The 26475-nt window shown below is 43.7% G+C and overlaps 1 protein-coding gene across 1 annotated transcript in view; it reads left to right on the top strand.

The window, feature by feature from the left end:
• TNFSF11 (TNF superfamily member 11) overlaps positions 1-16940 on the top strand; it is a 32305-nt gene extending 15365 nt beyond the window's left edge. Inside the window, exons 3-5 of the mRNA XM_043579504.1 lie at positions 10997-11042; positions 11123-11221; positions 15406-16940. Of these exons, the coding sequence (XP_043435439.1) occupies positions 10997-11042; positions 11123-11221; positions 15406-15827 (567 nt within the window). The 3' untranslated portion in view covers positions 15828-16940. The remainder of the gene's footprint in view (positions 1-10996; positions 11043-11122; positions 11222-15405) is intronic.
• Positions 16941-26475: the final 9535 nt, after the last annotated feature.

Here is a 26475-nt window from a genome sequence, read left to right as displayed (position 1 = left end):
AGAGGTGGGTCTATCTTTGTGCTACAAGTACCCTAGGATGGAAGAAAAGATATTTGGAGTTGGTAAGGAAAGACATGCCTGGAAGACAGCATCTCATTTTGTGGCTTGGGATCTTGAGCTATAGTTTTAGAAGTGAATAAAACTGAGGGTCCTTGGCTAGAAGGGGAAATGGCAAAGGATAGATTGGGTTGCTCCCCCAAAGTGGCTCATCCTGGGGGAAATATAACCCGTGGAAGTGGAGAGAATGATGTTCCCTAGAACAGTCTCCCAAACCTGCCTGATCTTAAGAATCACTTGGGGACCTTGTTTAAAAAAATAAATGAGAAGCGTTGGTAGTTCAGGAGTAGACTTTGTGATTTCAGAAATCCCCCCCTGGAAAGGGCTGGCCTGTCTTTAAAAGAAGGCTTCAGGGTGGGAACGGAGATAGCACCTGGGACCAGGATAGCATCCTAAGAAGAGGTGAGAGCCCCTGGGGTACAGGGAAGCCTTTGGTGAATTTAAGTGACTATATTTGAGAAGTAGGAGCAAGTCTGTGTGGTGGAAAAGGTGGGTTTTGAAAGTCGCAGAGAGCAGTCTGTAGCCAAAATGATTCGACACAGGTTTGCCTGAACTTTTTGAGATTTCGGGTCCGAGAGAGTTTTGTTTGCACCTAGCTTCCTCATCACTAGGGTGCTTCCCTCGCCCCTAATCTTTACCTTTTGAGAACCTTGGGTGGTGATGGTGGTGGTGGTGATAGGAGTAAAAATGATAATAACTCTAAAGCATGAGGCTCATATTCATCAGAAAGTTTTGGAGGACTCTGGAACTCTTCCTCTCAGTGTCTGTACCTGCTTCTTATCTCATCGAACCCTTTCATGGTGAAGGACCAGACCATCATCTCCATCACCCCAACCACAAGCCAGAAGATGGTCTTACACTCTCCATTACCAACTCTTCGTCTCGCCCCCGTCCTGTGGGTTCTGCCTCCTTACAAAACCTTCAGTGACTTCTCTCCACCCAGTCACTGTTGTTGTCACCTTAACCCCTGTGTCGCTGTCATTGTTTCTTGCCTGGGTCACTGCAAGTGGCCACCCCATCCTGTAGTCCTACAGGACCCCTAAAACCAACAGGATAAAGTCTGAGCTGCTGGACACATAACACAAACTCTTTTATGTTCTGGAAACCTCATTCTCACCCCTGCCTCTCCAGCCTCATTATCTTGTATGCCGTCCCATCACTCTGTGCTCAGCCTGTGCTCAGAGGCCCCGCCACAGTAAAATGCTAGAAGCCCCCTAACCTAGCTGTGCCCTTCCCCACTCTACTTCCCTGCTGTGATCCAAGGCAAGTGAGGGCACAGATGGTATCTCTCCCAGAAACACAGCATCCTCAGCACCGCACAGGATGCCTGGCCCCTAGCGGCCATCAGTAAACTTTGTGGAACGGATGGATGGATGAATGAAAGATGGGTGTTTGCGCCTAGTCTTTTACATGCTATTCCAGGCCTTTCTTGTGTAGTTAGTTCTCTGATTGTCTTTCAAATTTCAGCACAGTCCTTACTTGCTAAAGCAGGCCCCTACTGATGCCCGCCTGCCCACCTTTGGGTTAGGAGCTTCTCCTGTGCTCGCCCAGGGCCTCGTTATTCACCCTGTCATTCAGTACATCCATCGCAGGAGCATGGCATGCACTTGCCAAGGATGGGGCTGTGTGATGTTTAGTTTCCCTCCCCAGTGACAGGCACACAGTAGGTGCCCAGTGGAAGGAAGAACCAGTTTAATGAACGAGTGAGCTCTGCTCATCCCTGCTCTTAGTGTCATCAGATGGCTAGTTGTTTGATGTTGCCAGAAGCTGGCCACATTACGCATGCTCAGGAAGATTCGCAAAGGGCCGGGAGTCACTCCTGAGCCTGATGCTTATCCTGCATCTTGCAGAGAGGAGTTTCGACCTTTGGGGCGTGAACACGTTAAAGGACCTTGAGGCTGGAGGACCTTGACTGGCCACCCCGCCCCTTCCTCCCTGGCCTTATTTGTCCGCAGTGGCTGGCCCAGGACCTCTGTGCCCCTCGGAGTCGCATTCCTAGCCCTCTGATACTTTGGGGAGGGTCTGTGTGGGTTCGCCTTCTTCTGAGGACACGAGGCTCAGTGAATGTCAAAGCTCTGCCAGCGTTAGGGTGGCATTATTGTTTCGAGTGGCAGAGGAAAGCGGAGACATGGTAAATAGCAGGGTTGGCCCAAGACGCTACACAGCAGTTACTCTGCCAGGCCCTTCGATTAAACTTTGTAAACGAGTACCATAGTGCAAGACATTTTGAAATTGGGCTCTTTATGAAGACTAATATTGCTGTCATAAGGCAACTTTATGAAAATCCTAGGGGACCTTTAACTGTAGCAGAAGCTTCCTCATTTAAGCCATGAAGGTTAAACAATAAAAACTAATTTTCTATTCCCAGCATAGCCAGTGCGCTGCCAGGAAAGCATCACTCTCTTTTAGGAAAACAAGGGCACGCTCTTCGCCAGCCCTTTGGTGGGGAGAGAGCATTATCTGTTTGCAAAGATGTGTCTTTTCCAATCAGCGGATTTCTTTCGGGAGAAACAAGCCCCCGCTGACTGTCCTCGGGTGGGAGGAGGAGACCAGCCCACATCTTGGTAAAGTTCTTCGCTGAGAATTTCCAGAGGTGGTCACGGGGACGGTGGTGGCTGATTTAGTTAGGAGGCAAACAAATGAGGCGGTTAAGAGGTGGGGTGCCGGGGCTGTGGGCTGTGGATAGAATCCGTGTTGAGTAAACTTTGGCCCTGGGTGAATTTTGTAAATCAGTAGTTTATATTAAGAAATAAGTAATCTGGGGGATCAAAATGTAGAATTACAAATACATCAGAGACGGCCCTTCCTTTCAGGATTGGTGAGCCCAACGCCCCGTGTACCTGCCCCCCTCACCGGTCCTCCTCCCCTTGTCCCCAGTGGGGATGGTCAAGAGCTGCCCTTCCCCCTCCCCCGTGCTCCTCTCCCATTGTCCTGGGACCTGAAGGGTGAGGAACACGGGCTGTGCCGTACCCTTCATAACGTGTATTTAGGCGACAACACTCAAGGGATCCTCCTCTTAAAGCTCTTTGCTTCGAGGCTATCTTTGGACTGTTGTTACCACTGACAGTTCAAAGGAACTAAGGGGCCCCCAGCACCATCCAGGTGCGTACAACGTGTTCTCCCATATCCTGTGGATTAGAAGGTCGGTGTGAGCTTTAGGGGAGGGGGGGGGGTTGAAAGCAAGAGGCTGAGACACCGTACTAATTCTGTCTCTTTAGCTGGTGCACAACAGCTGGGTATTCTTTCTGTACCTTGTAAACCAAGAATACATGGACGATAAAACCCTTACAGATAAAGAGCTATTGATAAGACAGTGAGCCGTGTCTCTCTGGGAGAGCCCTTGGAGACAAGGTCTGTATGGAAGGGAGGGCAGGATGCTCGCGGTGGAGACCGATCGGAAGTAGTTCTGCATGGCTGGCACCGGTGGTGTCCCGAGTGGCCTCAGAGGTGGGGTCTGGGGGCCCCGGGGAGGAGTAGCAAGAGAGCGCAGAGCGGTCACCAGGACATCGTACGGGACCTTGTAAGCCCAGGTGAGGCCTGTGGGCTTGCCCCCGACGTCCGTGCGCAGCACCCGGGGGGATGTTCAGAGAGGGAACATACTCCTCCGTGTACTTTAGGATTGCTCCAGCAGCAGAGATCAGTTGGAGGAAAGCAAGAGCCTGGCAGAGAGGTAGGAAGCTGTTCTCCTAATCCTGATGAGAAAGGAGGAAAGCTTGAAGGAAGGCAGTTGTACTTGGTGGCACCAAGGGGATGGATCTCTGAGCGCTTCACGAGACGAGGCGGAAGTCTGCAGGACTTCTCTGCAGGAATAGGAAACCTATTCATTTTCAGAAACAACCCATGTGTGGTATTCATGTGCTAACTCGGCTGATGAATACACCATTCTTGTAACTAGGTTGGAGAAGAATTACATGAAGGGTATCATTAAGATGTTAAAACGAACGCATTACATATGTTAACAAGTGTATGAACCCTGTATTATATCTGGCAAACGGGGTGTTAAATCCTTGTTCAACCAGCCAGATGTCCCTGCAGCTGCTGCTCGTACTGCAGAGGGAGGCAGCCACCTGAGACCCCAGCTACGAGCTGGTGCCAGTGGTTTCCGAGGCATCTGGCCGTACAAATTGCTTCTTCTGTGCTCTGACTGACAGGCACCACACGGATCGCACAATTCACAGCACAATGCACAGGTGGGATTTTTCAGTCCGAGACGCCCAGCCTCCAGCAACTTGACCTTTTCCGGGAATCTTTAAAGCTAGGAATGTCCTCCGGTGGGAGCTGAAATCTCCTTGTATCATTTTGTAAGATAATAAAACACTGCTATCAAGCAAATAAGACCAACTTGATAACATTCACTGTCGGATTGGAATGTTCTCAAAGTCTTGTTTGGGGCAGTCGTCCAACTGAGTTTTCAAAGACGGGCTGAACATTTGCTGTAAATGTTTAAATTACCTGGAGCAAAATCCTCCTAACTACCCAAAGGAGTTGAAAATACTCATAGGTATTTGTATTTATTCTTCTGGAGTGTAATCTCTCCTAAGTGGCTTTGTCAAGATCGAGCCAGTTCTGGGATGTCTCCCACCTCCCCAGGTTTGGCGAAACACCCTAAAATATGTTAGAAGATGTCTGAAAGAGCCTGTTGCATCAGATTGAAGACACGGTCCTCTGTACTCTTCAAATTTACCCCGCCACACTCTGGGTTGGGTGCTTCTTGGCTCTTGAGCTCGGGAGAAGCTGAAAAGAAGCAATCCTAGAGACCACAGTTACACAATCACATCGATCCTTTGTGCGCTTTCTTTCCTGGAGGAGAAATTGTGAAATCACAACATTTCTCTATGAGTGAAATAAAAGTCGAAATTAAAAAAAAATTTTTTTTTGTATCGGTTGTTTTCCTGTCTGTTCAGACGTACTCCGACAGCAAAGATGAAACTGAGTTTTGCAGTCTAAATAGGAAAATACCACAATGAGAAGATTAAAACATGTTGTGAAATCTCCTCATCTCTATTGTTTTTAGACTTTGGAGCGGGGGCGACAGCAATTTCAAATCTGCAGAGCCTGGCTGCGGCATCCCAGGCTTGTCAATGCGGGACGGCGTCCGCTAGGTGGCAGTATGTCAGAGGCTTTCTTTCGTCCCTGACTTGGCTGCAATTTCTTTGGCTGCCTACCAGCAGTGCTGCTTTCCTTCTTGTCCTGTTTTGAAGGGTTAAATGAAGCTATCATAATTTAGGTCCAAATTACGCTTATCTAAAAATGCATAATTTTGCTGAAAAGCCTACTTGTTACAGCGTGACCTTAAAATAAATTCATTCATTCATGTGAGTTTTCTTGGTAGCTTATAGGTAATGATCCTAGTTGTCATGGATGGTTGATAGAAACCACGGGGCCATTCTTTCTGTCCCTGGCACGTAATAGATGCTAAACACGCTGTCTTCTGAGAAGGCAGATCGCTGGTCTTCCTGGGGGAGCAGACGGTGGCTTCTCTCTTGTGGCTCTTAGCAAAGACCTGAGACCTTAGGAGGACCCTCTGCCTGACTTCCTCACCTTGGAAACTTCCTGCTTCCTGCTGGGAGGTATGTCAACTACCTGTACTTCTTTATGATCCACTATGCACTGGATGCTTATCCAGAGAGTGCATTTTTTTTTTTTAACTTACACCTGGCTTTAAAGTACGATAAATCACACACAACAGTCTAAAAAAGATCTCTTTCATCTGAATAATTTGTTCAGAGGGAAGGAGATGGGATATCCTTTGTACTGTTTTCCCCGGATTAAATGATCAGAACTTTTTGAATTCAAAGAAACCAGAAGCGATGTCTGAGTGATAAGGTTTGGGAATAAAGAACTGCACGTTTTAAGATACTCTAATTAGTGCAACAGCAGTAGAGGACTAAAGTGGGTAAAAATAAATGTAAATGCACTGCTTAGACAACAAATGGAATTGTCAGTTGGGCTGGAGTACCAGTGCTCCTTTAGAAGGTTTCCTGTAATCTTGAAAATTAAAAATATTAGGGGGCATTCAAGAAAGGTCCGTGGTCGGTATATACGTAGCAAAGTATCTGATCCTTGAGAAAACTGACGAAGCCAAGTGGCTCCTGCTGTGTGGAGTGGGCTTGACAGTGTTCCATCCGGAGACACGGTGCCCCTCATGCCCAAGGTCTGCAGGCTGTAGTTTGGGCGGTTGACCAGCCAAGCCCTGAACATGGCTCAGCCGGGTCTGAGACAGTGATTTTCTGAAGACCCTGGGAATTCCAAGACCATATTTCCTGATGTCAAGACTCCTTTTTTGGGATGCCTGAGTGGCTCAGTCGGTTATAAGCCTCTGACTCTTGATTTCAGCTCAGGTCATGATCTGGTTCGTGAGTTCGAGCCCCATGTCAGGCTCAGCACTGTGTGGGATTCTCTCTCTCCATCTTTCTTTCTCTCTCTCTCTCTCTCAACAATAAATAAATAAAAACTTAAAAACAAAGGCAGCTTTCTGTCAGGTTTTCCAGGTTGCTGGCAGGTACTAGGCACCAGATCCCCAGGGAAGGGAAACCTCCTTTTAGAATTTCTACTTCAGGGAGGAAAACACCCTCTAAGGATTTCTTGACAGGTGTAGTCAGTCCCTCTACCCACTTAGGTTCTCCAGTTGGGACTTCATAAATTAGACTGATGAAAGAAAGATTAATAAGAGAAAAGCATACACATTTATTGAATATAGACTTCATAAAGAAATGAAGACCTGAAGAAATGGTTAACCTGATTTTTAAAAATTTTTTTAATGTATATTTATTTTTGAGAGAGAGAGACAGCGCATGAGCGGGGGAGGGGCAGAGAGAGAGGGAGACACAGAATCAGAAGCACGCTCCAGGTGCTGAGCTGCCAGCATAGAGCCTGACGCGGGGCTCGAACTCACAGAGGGCAAGATCATGACCTGAGCCGAAGCTGGACGCTCAACCGACTGAGCTACCCAGGCGCCCCTAACCTGATTGGTTTTTATACCAGGTTTGGTGAAGTGGGAAAATGTGATAGGGCAAAGGGTCTGAGCTAAGTAAACTGAGGAGGCCCATTCCCTCAGATTCTTCTTGGCGTCCTTCCATCTTGGAGATAAGGATGCTCCTTTCTGCCAGTTATGAGGACAGCACTCTCTCATGACGGTCTTATGACCTGCTTCAGAGAAGAAGCACAAGGTCAGGGAGTCCTTACTGCACCTGCCATTTCTCAAATTCCTTCAGCTAAAAATATTCACTATGCCAAGACATTATATTTTGGGGTAGCAGGTTCTGAACCTCATCACGAGCCCACGAAACTTTTCTGCCAGCTTTCAGGTGTGTATTTGAGGATTCCATCTTGTAAAGGGAGGTGGGCATAGAGCTCTAAAAGAGAAGTCAGAAGGCAGAGGTTCTAGTCCCAGCCTTACTTAGGGCAGTCCTTATTCTCTTTCAGCCTCCATTTCCCAGTCTGAAAAATCAGGTTAGTGATAATTACCCAGCCTCTGATTCTAATAAGAATCAAATACGACAATACACGGGAAACTACTTTGTTGGCTACAAATGTAAGGGGTAATTTAATTTTCAGTATGAATATGCAGAATATATGTAAGTTGTGAGAATATAATTAATCCGTAACCAGAGAAGATGTCACCAAACAGCCATTCACGGGAGCACTTAATTAGTAATAATGTTTGTCAGTGCCTGCCCTATGTTAGAATCACCTGGAGGGGCCCCTGGGTGGCTCAGTTGGTTTAGTGTCGGACTTCAGCTCAGGTCATGATCTTGCGGTTGGTAAGTTCGAGCCCCCGTCAGCTCAGAGCCTGCTTTGGATCTTCTGTCCCCCTCTGTTTGCCCCTCCCCTGCTTGCACTCGCTCAAAAATAAATAAACATGAAAAAACTCACTTAGATTCTTTTTAAAAATACCAAGTCAGTATCAGACTAGTTACGTTAGACTGGCTGGAGTTGGGGCCTGGGTACCCTAAAGGAGTAGTCTGAGAAGAATGTTCTTCATGGTTGACATCCATGCACATAAATAACACTCATGTTAGAGTCCAAAAAACCGGGAGTGAGGTAAAGATACATAAATATATATATATACATATATATATAAATGTATATATATATGTATGTATAATACACATGAATATATATATATATAAAGCTATAAAGATATATGCTTGTATAAAGATATACTGTGTGTACAAATGTATAAGCTTTAGCTTTTACACACATCATGTACTCCCTTTTCACATGGAAACTTCCCTTGTAGGGTTTCTGAGAGGAACTGCAAGTCTTGAGTACCTAAAAACAAATATAACATGAAAGCAGCATTGTCTAATGGGTCTCTAGCTAGAGTTTTAATTCATCCTGGGTCATGACACGTTAGGGTTTTTTTTTTTTTTTATTTTTTGTTTTGGCTTTTTTGGTATTTGGCTTTTTTTTTTTTTTTTTAAGCAGTCATTGAAAGTGCTTCTGACTGGTGCTGGTTATTGAATTTTCTTGTAATGAAAAGTTTCTGTCACGGTTCTGACCTAGAAGTCACTGATTGAACGGGCAGGAGTTTTTTTCCCAGGTGGGAGAGAACAAACCTTTCCCTGCCCATTTCATCACTGGCTTTAGTCTGCTGCTTCTTTGCCTGGGTCTGAAGCTTCAAACGTATTTCAGATTTGCCCATCTCTGAAATCTTTTGGGATGTCAGAGGGAATGTTGTTCTCAAATTGAGGCCTTAGGCCTGGAGCACCAGTGCACCTGTTAGAAATGCAAATTCTCAGGTCCCACCCAAGACCTTACTGGGTCAGACACTGTGTTTCAACACGCCCTCTGGGAGACTGTGATGCACGCTCAAGCCCAAGAACTACTGAGCTGGCATATAGGTAATCTCCATGCTTTTCTCCATAAGATGTGTGTTTTTCTCCATAGAAAAGCACGAACCAGACATTTGTGGACACACTTAATTTTGCTTCCTTTCTCCCTCCTCCCTCTCCCCTCTGAGGATGAGGCACGTCAGGGCTAGAGGGAAAATGAAGGTAGCTTTAAATTTCTGTTACTCTGTCATCAAGGTTCCTATTGCAATCTTTTAAGAGATAGTAATCAGGTAAAGACACATTGCATATACATATGTATAAAGATATTCACAATCTATAAAGACATATTATACTATAAATGTATAAATATATGGGATGAGCATTGGGTGTGGTATGGAAACCAATTTGACAATAAATTTAATATTTAAGAATAAAATAAAATATAAAAAATATATATATACAATGTACAAGTATATATCTCCATTATAAATGTGTGAATATGTAAAATGTATAAAGATGCATTGTGTGTGTATGTATATGTATATGTATATATATATGTATATATAAAAATATACACAATGTATAAAGGTACATTTTGTATATATAAATCTCTGTTGTAAATACAGGGGAGACTAAATACAGGAAATTCCAGAAATCAGAGTACCATTGGGAATCAAAAGGTCACAAGAAGAGACTTGGGTGATTGGAGGTCAGGAGGGGAGAAAAATAAATCTTGGATGGAGTGGGAAGAAGAAGGTCTGGTAAGGGCCATTGCACAGCTCAAAAGGGGCTGCCACAATTTGCTTAGTACTTCCTGCAAACCATGCTCCCAGAGCTTTGTAGTGCATGTTCTGGGTCAAGGCAAGGGGAGAATGTAGCCCTGGATGAGCAACCATGGTTCCTTGTAAAAGTCAGACTGACTTCTTTAGGTAACAGAAAACAGTTGTGCTATTTTCTCCAAGGGTCTTTAGAAGTATAGATTCTTATCTCTCTTGGGAGTCCTGAGGGCAGAGAGACAATTCAGTGTTATCTTATCTCTAGAACCCTTCCAACTGTTAACAGTTGAAGTTACAGTTTGCCTTTGTCTATCTATCTGTCTATCTATCACCTATCTCAAAGCCCTTCTCTCCAGACACTCAAAGAACTTAAGCTATATGGCTAATGTTTTAAACATCATGGGATGGGGCAGGGGGCTGAGGAGAAGGTTACCATGGATGGTCATCCCAGTAACAGAGGAATTAAGCATCTCTCCAGAGTGTTTCTAGTATCCAGGTATTTGAATTACCAGAGACACTCTGCTAAGTGCCTACATGCATTATGTCATTTAATCTTAACACCCACCTTATGATAGAGGAGGTGCTATGAATGTCCTTAGTATACGTAGGTGGCTGATAAGGGATTTGAATTGAAGTTAAACCTGAGGTTTTACCTACTCCACCTTACTATTTAACGGTAGCTGAGGTCTTGATTCAGGTGGGCATGTAGTTGAATGCTTCATCCTCAGGGCTCAAATTGAGTTATGCCATTACCTACGCTCGTTATATACTTGTGCTCTTTTTTTTTCTGGTTTGTTTCTAAACCTCTTTGTGGCAGTATTTAAACTTAACTACTGATCCTCCAAAAGCTCTTAGACTTCCATATAGTACTTTAAATACACTGTGATATTTTTAAATAAAAAAGTAATCATTGGGAGCTGGGCATTATTCTCCTTGCTGTGGGCCAAGCTTCAGTGTCATAACAGGAATTCACTAATGAAATAGATATAAAAAGAGCCTCCCTAAAGATTTAAGAGGGTTATATATTCTGTGGTAATTGTTTTTTTCCTGGGTAACTTCATTTGTGTACCTGCTACAAATTCTTAATTATGTTTAATTATTCCAGGTTTTATAATTTACATTGTCTTTTATTTCCTCTTATCGTCCAAAGTATTTTATTAGATGGCATGTGTGTGGTCTATTTTTTAAGCATATAGACATAATTCTTAGGGATGAAATTCTCTTGATAGCTACCTAGAACACCAAAGAATTTCACTGCCTATATATGTCTGGCATAGTTTGAAGGAAAGAAAATTAATTTATTGTATTTCCAACAGTCCTAAATTCTTACTGATTGATTGAAAGAGTGAATATACAAGTAAGATTTTTTTTTTCTTTTTATTTCAGGAATTACAACATCTAGTTAGATCACAACACATCAGAGCAGAGAAAGGTAAGCAAGGATCTGCATGAATATTTGAAATCATATAGGGCCAGAACTCTTTGGGCTAACGTGGTTTCTCTCATCTCCAGCTATGATGGAAGGTTCATGGCTAGAACTGGCCAGGAGGGGCAAGCCTGATACCCAGCCTTTTGCTCATCTCACTATTAATGCCACTGACATCCCATCAGGTAAGTTCCATTAGCATCCAGCCTGAAAAAGATTTCAAAAGTCCTTTATCAGCCCATTTGAATACTCAAAAGTATTATTGTCCTGTTACTAAAATTTTGAGAGCCCTTAACTTCTAGATCAGAAGAAAGATCATTTGGCGTTCAGTTGATAATCTCTATTGTGGAAATAGTTATTCTCAACTCTGCCAGAATGGATGTCCTCGCTTCAATTTTAGATCAGAATGGGTGCTTATTTTTAATGACTGCCAGTTGAGGTTGCACAATTGGGAAGGACAGTCTCTTGTTACGTTCATCTGTATTTACCCAAACCAAAGCTGATACATACCCATTGCCAACCCATGAAGTTCATGGATCTATCTCTTGCAGAGTTCCAGGTAGGGGCTTGACAGAGTAATATTTAAGAGGCAGTAGCCCTCTAGAAAAGGAAACATATTCCTCCTTCTCCAAGGGCTTATCGCTTTCTCTGGGCAAGAATTTAGCTCAATGCACTGGAAAGCTGATTATCTTTTAGAAATGAAGAAACTCAGAGCTCTGTGCCTCTATCTACTTTAATGCCCCTGCTGTTCCATCATGTAATCCCCACTGGCCACTCTTCTTGGGATAGATGAACATCAAAAAGGTTACAAAGAAGATTACGATAGGGCGTCAGTTGACATTACCATCCTCATCATCATGACCTTTGTCCAACGTACTCTATGTACCAGGCATCTCACTGAATTCATTATCTCCAATCTTTGCTACAAGCACGCAAGGTGAGTGATTGTCATGCATTTCGCAGACAAGGAAACTGAGGTCCGTGTGGTACATCTGCCCAGGTCACGGTGGTGACAAGGCTGGAAGTTGAACTCCACTCTAGTTCGTTCCCAAGTCCACGGTTTTTACACTACAGTCTATCATATTAGGACCCTGTGGCCAGTTGGCTTTGTCAGAGAGAAGTAAATTCAGAGCTCTTATGTTCTTATTTTCCTGTAAGAAATAGATGAATGTAGTTTTAATAGCAGGGGCTCTGAAGTCTGACAGCCGGGGTGTGAGGCCCACTGTACCTCATTGGCTGTACAACCTCATGCAAATTATTGGAATAATTTGTGTATCAGCTTCTTCAGGGGATGGTGATCACATCCACCTCGTGGGGTGGCTGTGGAGATTGAATGAGGCAATGTCGGAGCTTGCTCTTACAGAAGCTGGCATACAGTAAGCACTCCATGAAAGCAAGTTGTTATTATTATTTGAGTTTAATTAAATAATTATCCATATTCCACTTTGTTCTAAAAATCATTTAAGGCTCCTTTTTCTTGGAGTTAAAAAAAATATCCAAGTTTTGGTAATGATTTTGCAGCCACTATCATAGCATGGGCCGCAGAGAGATGCTTCCCGACTGTAGACATAGAAGCTGAGAAGCCAACTCTTTGGTTTGTAGCACATTTTCCTAAACTATCCGTCCTGTCCCAGGTACCTGCTTCATAAACAAATGTTCTCTCTGTGCATGTGTGCGTGCCTCACACTGACGCTACACGGATTTTCTGAGTGAAAACTATTTTGCATATTAGCAAATGCAATCAAATTAATACTGACGTCTCAGCTGTGTGTGCTATGAATGTACTCTGCATTTATCTTTCCGGTTCATTTTAAACGGCATATTGATAAATATTGCATTGCTCTGTGTGCCAAAGTCTGTTTGGCAATAGCAAGCGTGTTTTCGTTCTCTTCAGGCACCTAGCATCAAATCATTGCCAAAAAACAAGGCAAAACTCCTAGTTATTTTCCGACGGTTATTGAGTTTGTGACTGAGTGAAATGCAGTAGTGTATGCTTCCGTTTAAGAAAATAGCATTTGCTCCTCTGGCTGAGCCAACAGCTCCTTGAGTCCATTTATCTCCTGATTTGGGCCAGTACTGGTCTTCAGAGAAAGGGGGCTTTAACTTGGCATGCTCATTTTTGGCCTCTGTTTTCTGTTTATTTAAACATAAGAAAAAACCGAGAATCTGCCTTATATTGATTGCTAGCTTACGGGTTTTTTCAAAGCTGCTTGAATAAAATGCACTGGGAAGTATTTTGGGAGGCCAGACGACATGGCTTTCTTAAGGGGGCTGCTCAGGCTAAATATTTGGAGAAGCCTCTTGTCCCGCACGTACTGGCACTGACCACGGGGGATGAGGGGCTGGGGTGAAAGGTCGTCAGCATGCCTCATCAGTCATGGAAACCCAGGCTTGTCACGCGAGGTCCCTCAACCTGATCACAGGATAGTTTTCCTGTCTCCTGCCCTTCTCTGTTCTTGAGTCCTCCTTCGCATTCATGCTGACGGCTGTCCTCCCTTTCTTCTCTGCATGCTGTGTGCATTCCATTCTTTGCACCAACAGTTTTCCTTGCTGACCGCAGTCTCCTTTTCTCAGCCCATCCACATCTGATTGGATGCTCCCTGTCCCCTGGTTCCTTCGTCCCCTCAGTGGGCCGAGTGTTTCTGATCACCGCTAATTTCTGCAGCTTTCACTTGGCAGTTAGATGCTTTAACTGAACTTCAGCCAAATGCCACGTGATATGCAGCAATGAAACTACTCTATTTTCTATTTTATTTTACTTGCTTATTTCTCATTTTCTCCACTAGTAGTGCTAAATGCCTTGAGGTCATAGTGCTTGATAAAGTTCTTTATTATGGGCAGAGTGAATCTCCCTAGAAGACCCCACACAGATATTTATTGAATGACTGATCAACTAATGGATTGGTGAATGGATGAGTGGATGAATAAAAAGAGAGGTGGTTAGTGGGGAATATGGACATTCCTTCCAATGGACTGGCTAACAGTGGGAGTGATATGTGGTCAAGGCTCCTGTCTTTTCTCCCCTCTCTGTTTCATATTCCTTTCTTGTCTTTCCAGGCTATATGTCTGAGCCCTTGGTCTAATACTAGCTAATTCTCCCACTGAGAGAGTAGACTTTGCCTTTCTGCTTCTCTCTGTTAAGAGTCATCATAGGAGATAAACTATAAGACAAGTCGTTAATTGAGAAAAAGACTGAACACAGAGTAAGAAGAGGGAAACATGGGATAATTTCAGATGGGAAACGTCTTGAATTTTGTTTACTTTGTCGATGGTTTAGGTGGCTGTTTACCAGCCTGGAGGAATTATTTTACTACTGTGTGTGAGTCTTGCAGTCTTGTCTTGATTCACTGGGGACCATGGGATGATACTGACATTTGAAATGATAGTTACATTTGGGGTGATGTTTACATTCTGGATGCTATAATCTGGGATGACCTGAGGCGGGACCTCCAATGAAAAAGAAAAAGTGTTACCGTGGGTCCTAGAGGCCGCAGTGCCTCTAATGGCTTCTCAGGCTCACTCTAGCACCCTCCTGTGGATATGGTATGGAGTTCAGGAAATATACTATTCTTGGACAGGGATTGGAACCATTGGAGTCAAGCAGAGTCTGGAAATTCTCTTCCTATACTTGTCTCTTGCTTTCCTGTATCAACTGCCTTTGGCTTATTCTCTGTCTTCAGCCTTAAATGATCTTTCTGATTCTGCTGGCTGACTCCTGTACCTATTTTAAGTTCTCAGACTCAGTTGCAATTCAACAAAGTCATTCTTGATTCTTCTGGGAGGAACCAAACTCTCTTTCTTTTGAATTCCCATGGCAATTATCTGTCTGCACCTTGGCTCTCAGGGCATATGCCTTGCTTCTTATCTGAATACACCACACCTATTGGTCATGTCCTGTAGTCCCCTTCAGGGAAGGAACACTGGGTTTTTGTCTTTGTACTCTCTCAGGTGTCTAGCAGAGAGCGCTAAGCACATCTTAATGTTTCTCTGCCCTTTTAGAAAATAAATTCTGAGGAGGTATTCTCTGATTGGAACCGTGACTATTATGGTGTTTTTCTCCAACCTCATAGAATCGTGAGGATGTCCTTCTCCTCAGAGGGACAGATTTTATTTAAAAAAAAAAATTTTTTTTAACGTTTATTTTTGAGACAGAGAGAGAGCATGAACGGGGGAGGGGCAGAGAGAGAGGGAGACACAGAATCTGAAGCAGGCTCCAGGGTCTGAGCCGTCAGCCCAGAGCCTGACGTGGGGCTCGAACTCACGGACCGCGAGATCGTGACCTGAGCTGAAGTCGGCCACTTAACCGACTGAGCCACCCAGGCGCCCCCAGAGGGACAGATTTTAAATTATGTGCCTTTCCTCCCCTCAGGTTCCCACAAAGTGAGCCTGTCCTCCTGGTACCATGACCGAGGTTGGGCCAAGATCTCCAACATGACTTTCAGCAATGGAAAACTAATAGTTAACCAAGATGGCTTTTATTTCCTCTATGCCAACATTTGCTTTCGACATCATGAAACTTCAGGAGACCTCGCCACAGAGTATCTTCAGCTGATGGTGTATGTCACTAAAACCAGCATCAAAATCCCGAGCTCTCATACCCTGATGAAAGGAGGTAGCACCAAATACTGGTCAGGGAATTCTGAATTCCATTTTTATTCCATAAATGTTGGAGGATTTTTTAAGCTACGGTCTGGTGAGGAAATAAGCATTGAGGTATCCAACCCTTCACTACTGGATCCAGATCAAGATGCAACATACTTTGGGGCTTTTAAAGTTCTAGATATAGATTGAGCCCCATTTTTTGGAGTGTTATTATGTATTTCCTAGGAGGTATGGAAAATTTTTTGTAAACAAGCCAAGAAGGATGTATATAGATGTGAGACTACTAAGGGGTATGACCCATAATGGTACAAGAAGACTCTTTCCATGCTTTTGACTATAGAGAGCACATGTATTTACAGCCAATGGGAGATGTTGGCTTAGGTTGTTACAGTCCGAGGGCTTTCTGACATAAAGGTTTTTAAATTTTGTAACGAATTCCTAGAATTAGGCCATAGGAGCAATTATGGTTGCCTTCATGCGGACTACGGGAGGGGTTAATTCTCTGGATCTGGCCTGTGGTTATGCGCCACGGTGCCACTCAAGTGGAGAGGGTGTCCTCTCATTGCAAATGGATGATCACCAGAAGGGTTAAATTCTTTTGAATTGTTACATCATGCTGGAACCTGCAGATAAATACTTTTTCTAATGAGGAGAGAAAATATATGTATTTTTATATGATATCTAAAGTTATATTTCAGATGTAATGTTTTCTGTGCAAAGTATTGTAAATTATATTTGTGCCATAGTATTTGATTCAAAATATTTAAAAAATGTCTTGCTGTTGACATATTTAATGTTTTAAATGTACAGACATATTTAACTGGTGCACTTTGTAAATCCCCTGGGGAAAACTTGTAGCTAAGGGGGAAAAAAATGTGGTTTTTTTGCTACTATCAACTGTATCATATTTCTTTATTCTTTTTAACTTAGTAGATTTTTCAGGCTTGTCAAGTCTGCGCAAAAAAATTAAAATGGATGCCTTGAATAATAAGCAGGATGTTGGCCACCAGGTGCCTTTCAAATTTAGAAGCTAATTGACTTTAGAAAGCTGACATTGCCAAAAAGTATACATAATGGGCTACTGGAATCTGTCAGGAGTATTTATATAATTATTGAACAGGTGTTTTTTCTACAAGTGCTGCAAATTGTAAATTTTGTGGGTTTTTTTTAATGGAAAAGTTATCAGTGGCTTATCAGCAAAAAATCCCTTTTTAATATAGGAGATGATATTTTATATTGTACAGTAAAAACATTGCCTTTGAATGTTCATTTTTTTGGTACAAAAATAAATTTATAAGAGGACCTGCCTTGTGATACTGTGCCTCTCTTTTCCGTCTGTCTTGCTCTGTGATTCCATTCTCTCCAATGTGGTATTGTGGCTTCCATCTTTCCAAAGGTTACCAGGAGAAATGCAGATTTAATTAAAAATTAAGAATGGATTTAATTGAATTAGTGAACCTCAGAATTTGAAAAATAATTTATAAGGGATTTGTATGCAAGAACATAGCCAGATCAAAAATAGAGGCTTCGTCGCTCAAAAAAGAACAGTTTGTGTCATGCTATGTCATGAGAAGAAAATGATATTGTGCACAAGTTCCTAATGCCCTGCAGGACAACCATTTGACCTGGAGGGGCCCCTGAACATTTTATGGCTTACCATGGTGAGGAAACATTAGCGATGGACTAGATCCTCGACCTCATGGAAATTTATGTGGGGAGCTGTCCCAACTCTGCTGGTTACTCACTTGAAAGAGATGTAAGAAAACAAGCAACTTAGGAAGGCACAGGAAACCATAATATAAGGCACTTGACATTTGCGGATAAATGTTTCTTGATGGTTGTGAAGAATGGAAAGAGGAAAGAAATAGCAGATGCTAAAGAAAAAATTGTACATTGAAAACAGCAAAGCTATGATTGTAGCACTCAATCATTGTCCAAAATACACCTATTGTTTTAAACCTATCAGTAAATCTGAAGTAGATTGGCACAAAATATGATTTCAGTGATGCATATCCCAATCGCTGAGCCTTGCTTTAAGGAAAAATGATGTGCAATCGGACTTTCTCCACTCTCCACGGACACAAAATGTTATATAAAGAACCTAATTAGCTGCCCTGGCTCCTATGATGTGATTCTGTCATTTGCACAGGTGAATAACGTTCATTTGTTCCACATTATTTACGGAGCACTATGTGCTAGGCACTGTATCAGGCACTGAGGATTCTACAGCATTCTTCCCGCCCTTGAGAAGTTTCCCTTCTAGTGGGGAGGAGCCTCAGAAGAGTGTGGGAGGTGAGCTCCAGGGCATGGACCTGTAGAGCACGCTGTGGTATCAGAGAAATGGCCATTGAACCCAATCCTGGGAATCACAGAAGTTAGAGAAATTAAGTTGGGCTGGATAGTATGTGGGCTGAAAGGTTCCGAAAGTGAATATAGAGTAGGATATCCATTACTATTTTTAATTTAGAGGCAACTGACGTGCAATCTCTCAAAGATGAGCTAAAACCCAAAGTCTAGGGTTAGAAAGAACCCAGGATCTTGTGCGACAATACATGGTGGCACCAGCCAGACTGGGGAACTAACATGGCGGATGGTCTGCAATACTAAGGGAGATCCTTTATAGAAAACCTCGATAGGGGCGCCTGGGTGGCGCAGTCGGTTGAGCGTCCGACTTCAGCCAGGTCACGATCTCGCGGTCCGCGAGTTCGAGCCCCGCGTCGGGCTCTGGGCTGTTGGCTCAGAGCCTGGAGCCTGTTTCCGATTCTGTGTCTCCCTCTCTCTCTGCCCCTCCCCGGTTCATGCTCTGTCTCTCTCTGTCGCAAAAATAAATAAACGTTGAAAAAAAAAAAAAAAAAAAAAAAGAAAACCTCGAGAATTCAGCCTGACTGTAACGTTGAACTTGCATATGTTAACAACCTGGTAGGGATTGTTAGAGCTCTGCTGGAATGAACCTATGACTTAATGAAATGTTGGTGTAGACTGGCCTGTGCCTTGAAGGAGTAAGCTGTAACAAGGGGCTGTGCCAAGGGTGTGGAGGTATAGAAAAGGCTTTTCCTCTTTTCTAGTGATGCTCGAGGCTTTCCGGGATCTGAAATGCAGGACTCAATACCCGACTTCCCCTCACACACTATTTTACTGCTGTATTGTCTTCTCACTCACCCCTTTCCCCATTTCCATCCTTCTTACGTGTTTTCATCTTTTTCTTTTCGCCTCGAATCCCCGGCCCTTGCCTCAGAGGAACGTTCCGTTTCTCTAGTGGCCCTCGAGGAATAAGGAGGCTGCCGCATCTGACTGAGATGGAAGCAGAGCCTGTCAACACTCAGCAGCGACGAAGTGAAAGCGCTGAGGACTGACAAAATCATGTCAGGAAACCAACACACACACCGGACGCTCTGGCAAGTGGGATTGTGTGCTCGTTGCAAATATCCCACGTCAGTCATCTTTCTAACACATGCCAAATCTGAAGGAAGGAACGCACGCGAATTTTAAAGGCGTCTGTCTTTGTGAGTCGGCTTCTCCAAACCCACCAGACTCACGCACACTTGCGTCTTTCCAAAACACTACGTGTGAGGCAGCTCCTGTTCCGTGAAGCTGCTTTCCGCACTCCCCTCCCGCTTCCTTTTGGCTCCTGCATTTCCATTAGGCCCGCCTAGAAAAGTATCCAGGGAAGACGGCCCATTCCCAGTGACTTAGGGGGAAACCTGAGCACCTCAAGCCTCATCCTGTCTCTCTGGGTCTACTTGTTGATTTGGGGTTACACTGGCACACTGTGGGGGACACAGCTCTGACTCAACCTGCCGTTCCACATTTAGTCTGTAGGGTCATTCGGGGCAGGCCAAGCATGTGTCAGCCTCACTTTGGGCTTCGCTAATCGATGCTCTGGCTTCTCTGCTATGAAACTGAAATACGTTTCCCAGAAGCTGCATTTATAAATGCTAATTAGTTATTGATTCACATTATGATGATTTAGGCTTGTGTCACTTCTTACAATAAAAAATTTGTACACAGCGAGTGCTAGACGTTAGCTATGAAACAGAAATCTATCCTCTGATTAGTAACACTTTGAGGATACTTCTACTCTCGTAATTTAAAAATTCTATTTCCTAATCATTTACCCGCCTCCCCTCCCCTCTCCTTTGCTGACAGATTTTCTTTACAGGAGCCGGTCAGCGTCTTGACCAGTACTCCAGCTGTTAGTAGCAACAGCCTCTGTGATCTTATCAGATGAGGACCAGTTATAATGTTATTCATATTGCAACTGGCTTTCAGTGTTTATAGAGAAATCCTGTAGAATCTTCTGTTTTGAAACCTGAAAGAGGTGTCCTTTCCTTTGGGCAAAGGAATGAGCTAGTAGTTACTTACTCCATTAGTAGCATCCAGAACTAAGAACCTGAGGATCAGGGCCGGCTTCAGAGACAGTAATTTCCCCTGAAAAAATTGATAGTTTAAACTCTCTTATGAGGGCCTTAAAATCATGGTATGTCACTCTCTTGGGCAAAGCCTACTTTTTTCCTCTTTCTGTGGATTCTGCAGAAGCTTCGTTTTCTCAAAGGCCTGAACTTAATAATCTTATGTTGGTGGAATGGAAGTTCCTCATGAAATGTACACATCTTTTGGAAGAAAGATTGCAAATTGGGTGTCGGCCGGACCCAGGATTGGAATCTACCCTCTGCTGCCTGATAACCTTGAACAGGTGGCCACCATTTGGACTTCAGTTTTTTACCTTGTGAAGTAGGAGTCAACCTACCTGTGTTGACAAGTTGTGAGGATTGGCACATGCGAGGGGCTCAACAAATAGGGGCCACCAGTATTGTCTTCCCACCCCATTTGCTATACACTTAGTCCCCAGAGTCAAGCACATTGAAAAAAAACTGTTAACGTCAATTTATTTTTGAGAGAGAGAGAGACAGGGACAGAGCATGAGTTGGGGAGGGGCAGAGAGAGAGAGGGAGACACAGAATCTGAAGCAAGTTCCAGGTTCTGAGCTGTCAGCACATAGCCCCACGTGGGGCCTGAACCCACGAACCGGGAGATCATGACCTTAGTTGAAGTCAGACACTTAACCAACTGAGTCACCGTGGCACCCCCCAAGCACATATGTTATCTTTTTTGTCTAGCTGCCATGCATGGCCATACGGAGCAAAGCCCTGCACGATGCATTGTAAGCGACCCTAGGATAGATATGAAATTAATTTTCTAGGGCTGCAATAGGTAACAACTGCACAACCCGAGTGGCTTAAAACAACAGAAATTTGTTCTCTCACAGTTCTGGAGGCTGGATATCTGCAATCAAGGTGTTGGTAAGGCCATGCTCACTCTGAAGGTTTTAGGGAAGAATCCTTCCTTAGGATTCTGGTGGGTTCAGCAGTCCCGTTCCTTGACTTGTAGATGCATTGCTTCAATCTCTTCTTCTTGTGTATCTCACAACCATCCTTTCTTCATTAGGACACCAGTCATTGGATTTAGTTCCTACCCTAACACAGCATGACCTCATCTCACCTTGATTACTTTGCAAATACCGTATTTCCAGATAAGGTCACATTCACAGATTCTGGGTGGATGTGAATTTTTAGGTAAAACTATTCAACCCAATACAGCTATACACAGAGTTCAGGAAGGAAATAAACATCTAAAAACCAAACCACAACTAAACTGGAATTAATTAATGCCACAATAGAAGCATGAGCAATGGTGCTGTTGAATAAACCTAACACAGTGAGGGTTTGTTTCACTGAAATATGAATGAAATCATATTTGAATCCAATTAAGAATGCTGTGTTTGTGTTGGCTGTTTATTTTCATGAGACTATACTGGAATTAGGACAGGCTGTTATGCGCCCTCTTATACCTTCCCTCCTTGTGAGGTCTCTCCCTCTCTGCTCCCCACCCCACCCCAGGATGGGGTGGCTCTGCTGATGGCCACCACCAGGATTTGTATTTGCTTCTTCTTTCTAACGGCAAATGTGATTTTGCTCAAGGATGAGGAGTTAAAAGGAACCAATTTGAAAGAATTCATCTCCGTAATAGGGAACCAGATGGAGAAAATGTTACTTACCCAAAGTTCCAGAGCTCAGAGGAAGGCAGCCAAGCTTGATGGAGCTTTGCCCATGGAGGTGTTCAAGGCTGGCTTTTAGCAAGAGCTCCGCCTGCATGCCAGGGGGTGGGTGATGGCGGGAAGGGCAGGGGTTGAGAGATCGGTACCATACCTGTGGTGCTGAAATCTTGGGTAAAGTAACCAGCATCTTCATAAGTTTGTTTTTATTGTAGGGTGCCTGGGTGGTTCAGTTGGTTAATCATCTGACTCTTGATGACAGCTCAGGTCTTGATGTCAGGGTTCTGAGTTCAAGCCCTGTGTTGGGCTCCATGGTGAGTGTGGAGCCTACAAAATTAAAGTTTTTATTGCATTTCTGGTGGGAGTTGTGGACATCTGTCATTGGATTTAGGGCCCCCCTGGATAATAGAAAAAGATTTCCTCTCAGGGTCCCTAGGTGGCTCAGCTGGTTGAGCATCTGACTTTGGCTCAGGTCATGATCTCGAGGTTCATGGGTTCGAGCCCCGCCTCTGGCTCTGTCCTGACAGCTCAGAGCCTGGATCCTGCTTCGGATTCTGTGTCTCCCTCTCTTTCTGCCCCTCCCCTGCTCACACTCTGTCTCTTTCTCTCTTTCTCTCTCTCTCTCTCTCAAAAATGAATACACATTAAAAAAAATTTTTTTTAAAGAGGAAGATTTCCTCTCAAGATCCTTAATTGTACCTGCAATGAGCCATTTCCTAAATAAAGTATTATCCACAGGTACTAGGTTTAGAATGTAGACATATCTTTTTGAGGTCACCATTGAACCTACTATGCTTTCCAAATCACAATTATTAATGGGGCCAGTCACCCTGATATCCTTCTCCTTGTGGTTATGGCTTTCAAGGAGGGACAAGGAAACCATCAGAAGAGGCTGGGGCCGGGAAAACAACTCATAAGTAAAATACTGAAAGATACAAAAATCCCCAGATCTGCAAAATTCTGAAAATGTGAATGCATGAGACAGATCCCAGAGGGGATAGACGTGTATGAGAATGTTATTGTGTTAGGGAAATGGGATTATAGATGTTTTCTTCTTTCCAAAATCTCCCTGACTATTGTTACGCTGCCATTGAATTCAATAATAAAGAGCATTAAAACTAATGTTTTCAGCAAAGAAACGATATGGCAGCTTTTGGTGCTAAATCAATCTAGGGCCCCACAATGTGAGGCCTGCTTGTTTTTTAAATAGGATGCCCTGGAGGCCTGGGGAGACTGCATCAGCTGGAAAGGCTGGCGTTTTAGAACAGGAAGAAGTGACTTCTCCCCCGGGTGTTGCCTTTCACCCTTCCCAGCCTTGAACTTAGACAGTCAGAATTAGGGGCTACAACCTTGCAGAAGGCAGATTTCACATCCAACACTCCCTCCTTCCCTCCTAATACTTGGCTTCTTCACCACGCTCCCTGATTCTAGAAGGACAAGATGAGGAAGCAGGACAGTTTCAAAGGAGCATGTTTTCCTGAACGCCTTAAACCCAAGAGGTTCCAAGTTAATTTTTTAAAGATAACTTGACAACTTGTTCACTTTGTTTTCTGCCCTCAACGGGGGAGTAAACTTGACAGACAGAGACAAGTTAATTGAAATGTTCCCTTGGCGTGCAAACTGCTTGGGTAAAGATGGTATCCTTTGTGGCATGGCTGTTTAATAAGGTTTTTGTTTGTTTTTTGTTTTTCATCTGAATTGTCAAAAGGAACTCAAAGCTGAACATTTTTGTTTCTGATATAAGGGTTGGTGATAAAGCTTTTCCTTTAGAATAGAAACTTTATTGTTTCAAAACCTAGTAAATTCCTTTTTGTCGTTGTTGTTAATGCTTATTTATTTATTTTTGAGAGAGAGAGGGATGGACAGAGAGAGGGTGACAGAGAATCCCCAGTGGGCTCCACGCGGATGATGCGGGGCTTGAACTCATGAATTATGAGGTCATGACCTGAGCAGAAATCCAGAGTCAGATCGAGCCATCCAGGTGCCCCCAAAGCTAGGAATTCCTATTTAATCCTCAGATATTGGCCCATAGAAGTTCAACTATGCAGGTTACAATGTCAAAAGCATCTCCTCCACTAAAAAGTGGGGTAGGCTTCTGGCTAAAGGGAGGAACACAAACCTTTTTTTTTTTAATTTTTTTTTCAACGTTTATTTATTTTTGGGACAGAGACAGACAGAGCATGAACGGGGGAGGGGCAGAGAGAGAGGGAGACACAGGAGACACAGAATCTGAGCCATCAGCCCAGAGCCCGACGCGGGGCTCGAACTCACGGACCGCGAGATCGTGACCTGGCTGAAGTCGGACGCTTAACCAACTGCACCACCCAGGTGCCCCCACAAACCTTTTTTTAAAGCCATATATGACATAATCTTGTTTTTATAGGGAACCTACAGAGATCTGTGGCGTCACTGATGTGCCTGGAAGGAATGAGTCATTGAATACTCTGGGTCTAGAATGTAGGCCCCAAACCACAAGGCATAGGCCAATTTACCCCACTTTAAATGACTACTTAAAAATATGTGTTCACAATTTGTTTAGGAGAGGAGATTGATGTATGTGAATGGGCAGAGGAGACTGCTTGTGGCAGCATTAAGCCTCCTTTGGACTGCCCTGAACAGTAATGATCTGGTCCAAACTTGCATATCACACTCAGTAAAATGATTCTTCAAGTTCATCAGAACCCCCCCCCCCCCAAATAGTTGATCACCTCCCTTTTTTTTGGAAGAACATGCTCCTTGGGAGCCTGACCCCTATGGATGGCCCCAGGGGCCAAAATGAGTTCCTTCCTGGCATATAGAAAAGTAAATATTTTACCTCCATCTCTGTTTTCTTATATTTCAACTGTCCCAGGCACCTGCTCCTCCAGCCCAACCAGTTTGGCTCTGCAAAACACAGCAATGTATGTAGTCTTTAGTCTTTCCATGAAAAATAATGATGGACTGTATTACATCATCAAATTGTCAAAGATTATCAATAGTCTGTTAATGCGTTTTCATGCATTTTTCTTTGCCTGAAGCAATGATTAAGAAATACCCAGATTTGTTTCTTCTCTTTTAGGAAATCTCTCTAGGGCTGTTCTCACACATAATCTCTTTAACCCTCATTACAATTCTAGGTAGTGACTGTTATTATCCCATTTTATAGATTCATAAATAGTAAGTGACATCTAGAGCATGTGTGTGTGTGTGTGTGTGTGTGTGTGTGTCTGTGTGTTTGGGATTAGAATGTAAGACTACTAGAATTTCTTCTGCCCTCCTGATGCTGCAGACAATGTGACAGACCATAGCCCACTATTTGCTGTGTGGCTCTTAATTTTTTGCTCCTTGAATTTTTGCCCTCATTTCTTCCCAGGGCGACACAGAATTGGGTGTGGGTGGGATGGAAGGGGAATGGAGCTAAAGAAACCACTTTTGCCTCATGAGCTTCTTCAGGTGTGGTGCCTTCTTACATAGAATCCCAAGAAGGGAAGGATGACAGAGTGGAAAGATGAACAAATTTGATGTTGGGAGAATAGAGATCTAGGCGTGCCTTTCCAACAATTGTTTCATATCTTAACCTTCCTGTCGCTCCACTTCTTTATTCACAAAATTAAGATGATCACAGCGACATCACCTATTTGGCACTCTTGAGAACTCAAGTAAAAGAAATGTGCAAACATGGCAGAATGAATAAATTGTAATATAGATTGGGTAGGGTCAGTGTTTTTGAAGTCACTCACGGAAGTTGCAGTTTGACCTGATGGGCATCTAGTATCTTCCCTGAAGCTGCTTTCCTCCTCCAGTTCATTCATACCCTCTCTGGTGCCATCTCCCAAACCAGCAAGCATTTATGGGAAAGATTTTAGTGGTCCATGAGCTCAATGCATGTCCTGCTTTCAATGGTGATGCAAGCCTTCAAATTAATTCTACTAGGATTTGACATTTTATTTATTTATTTTAATGTTTATTCATTTTTGAGAGGCAGAGAGAGACAGAGCATGAGTGGGGAAGGGGCAGAGAGAGGAAGACACAGAATCCGAAGCAGGCTCCAGGCTCTGAGCTGTCAGCACAGAGCCCGACACGGGGCTCAAACTGATGAACTGGGAGATCATGACCTGAGCCGCAGTTGGACCCTCAACTGACTGAGCCACCCAGACGCCCCTAGGATTTGACATTTTGAAGTTTTTTTTTCTCCTGTTGAACTCTGGTTTCACATTCTAGAGACTGAGTTTATCTCTTCCAACCTTTCCCTTTACTAAAGTGGAAGAGAAAGGGGAAAGGCAAAAAAAGTACACTTTAATCACAGTGGCAATGGATCACTTTCTCTTTCTTGCAGGCAAGTAGCAATGAATTAGAATCTCAGGGCCAAACCCACCTTGCTCTCCCTCTCCACTGGGCACTTCTGGCTTTCCTCCCTTTGCCTGGTGGAGCCGATCAGCCTGCGCTGAGCCCTACTGCTGAAAGTGAAGGGAGTCCAAGAAGATAGTGCCTTAGACAATTCTCCTTCATTTTTTGTAAGCAACTCTTTAAAGACCACTCCCATCCCTTAACCGAAAATCCTCACAGCCTCCAAGGTCTAGCATTTGGTAAGGAGTCGATAAAATATTAAACAACACTTAAAACAATTTTTAGAAAAATGAAAAGATTTAAAGAGGATCTTCCAGAGAATGTGTGTTGTTCATTTAGTTTTGAGAGAGTGAGAGAGAGAGAGAGAGAGAGAGAGAGAGAAAGAAAGAGAGAGAAAGAGAGAGAGAGAGAGAGAGAGAGAGAGAGAGAGAGAGAACAAGCAGGGGAGGGGCAGAGAGA

The sequence above is a fragment of the Prionailurus bengalensis genome, chromosome A1, assembly GCF_016509475.1.
Source record: "Prionailurus bengalensis isolate Pbe53 chromosome A1, Fcat_Pben_1.1_paternal_pri, whole genome shotgun sequence".
NCBI classification, from domain to species: Eukaryota; Metazoa; Chordata; class Mammalia; order Carnivora; family Felidae; genus Prionailurus; species Prionailurus bengalensis.
The sequence above is the reverse complement of the archived record's forward strand: the minus strand, read 5'-3'. Positions and strand labels throughout refer to the sequence as shown.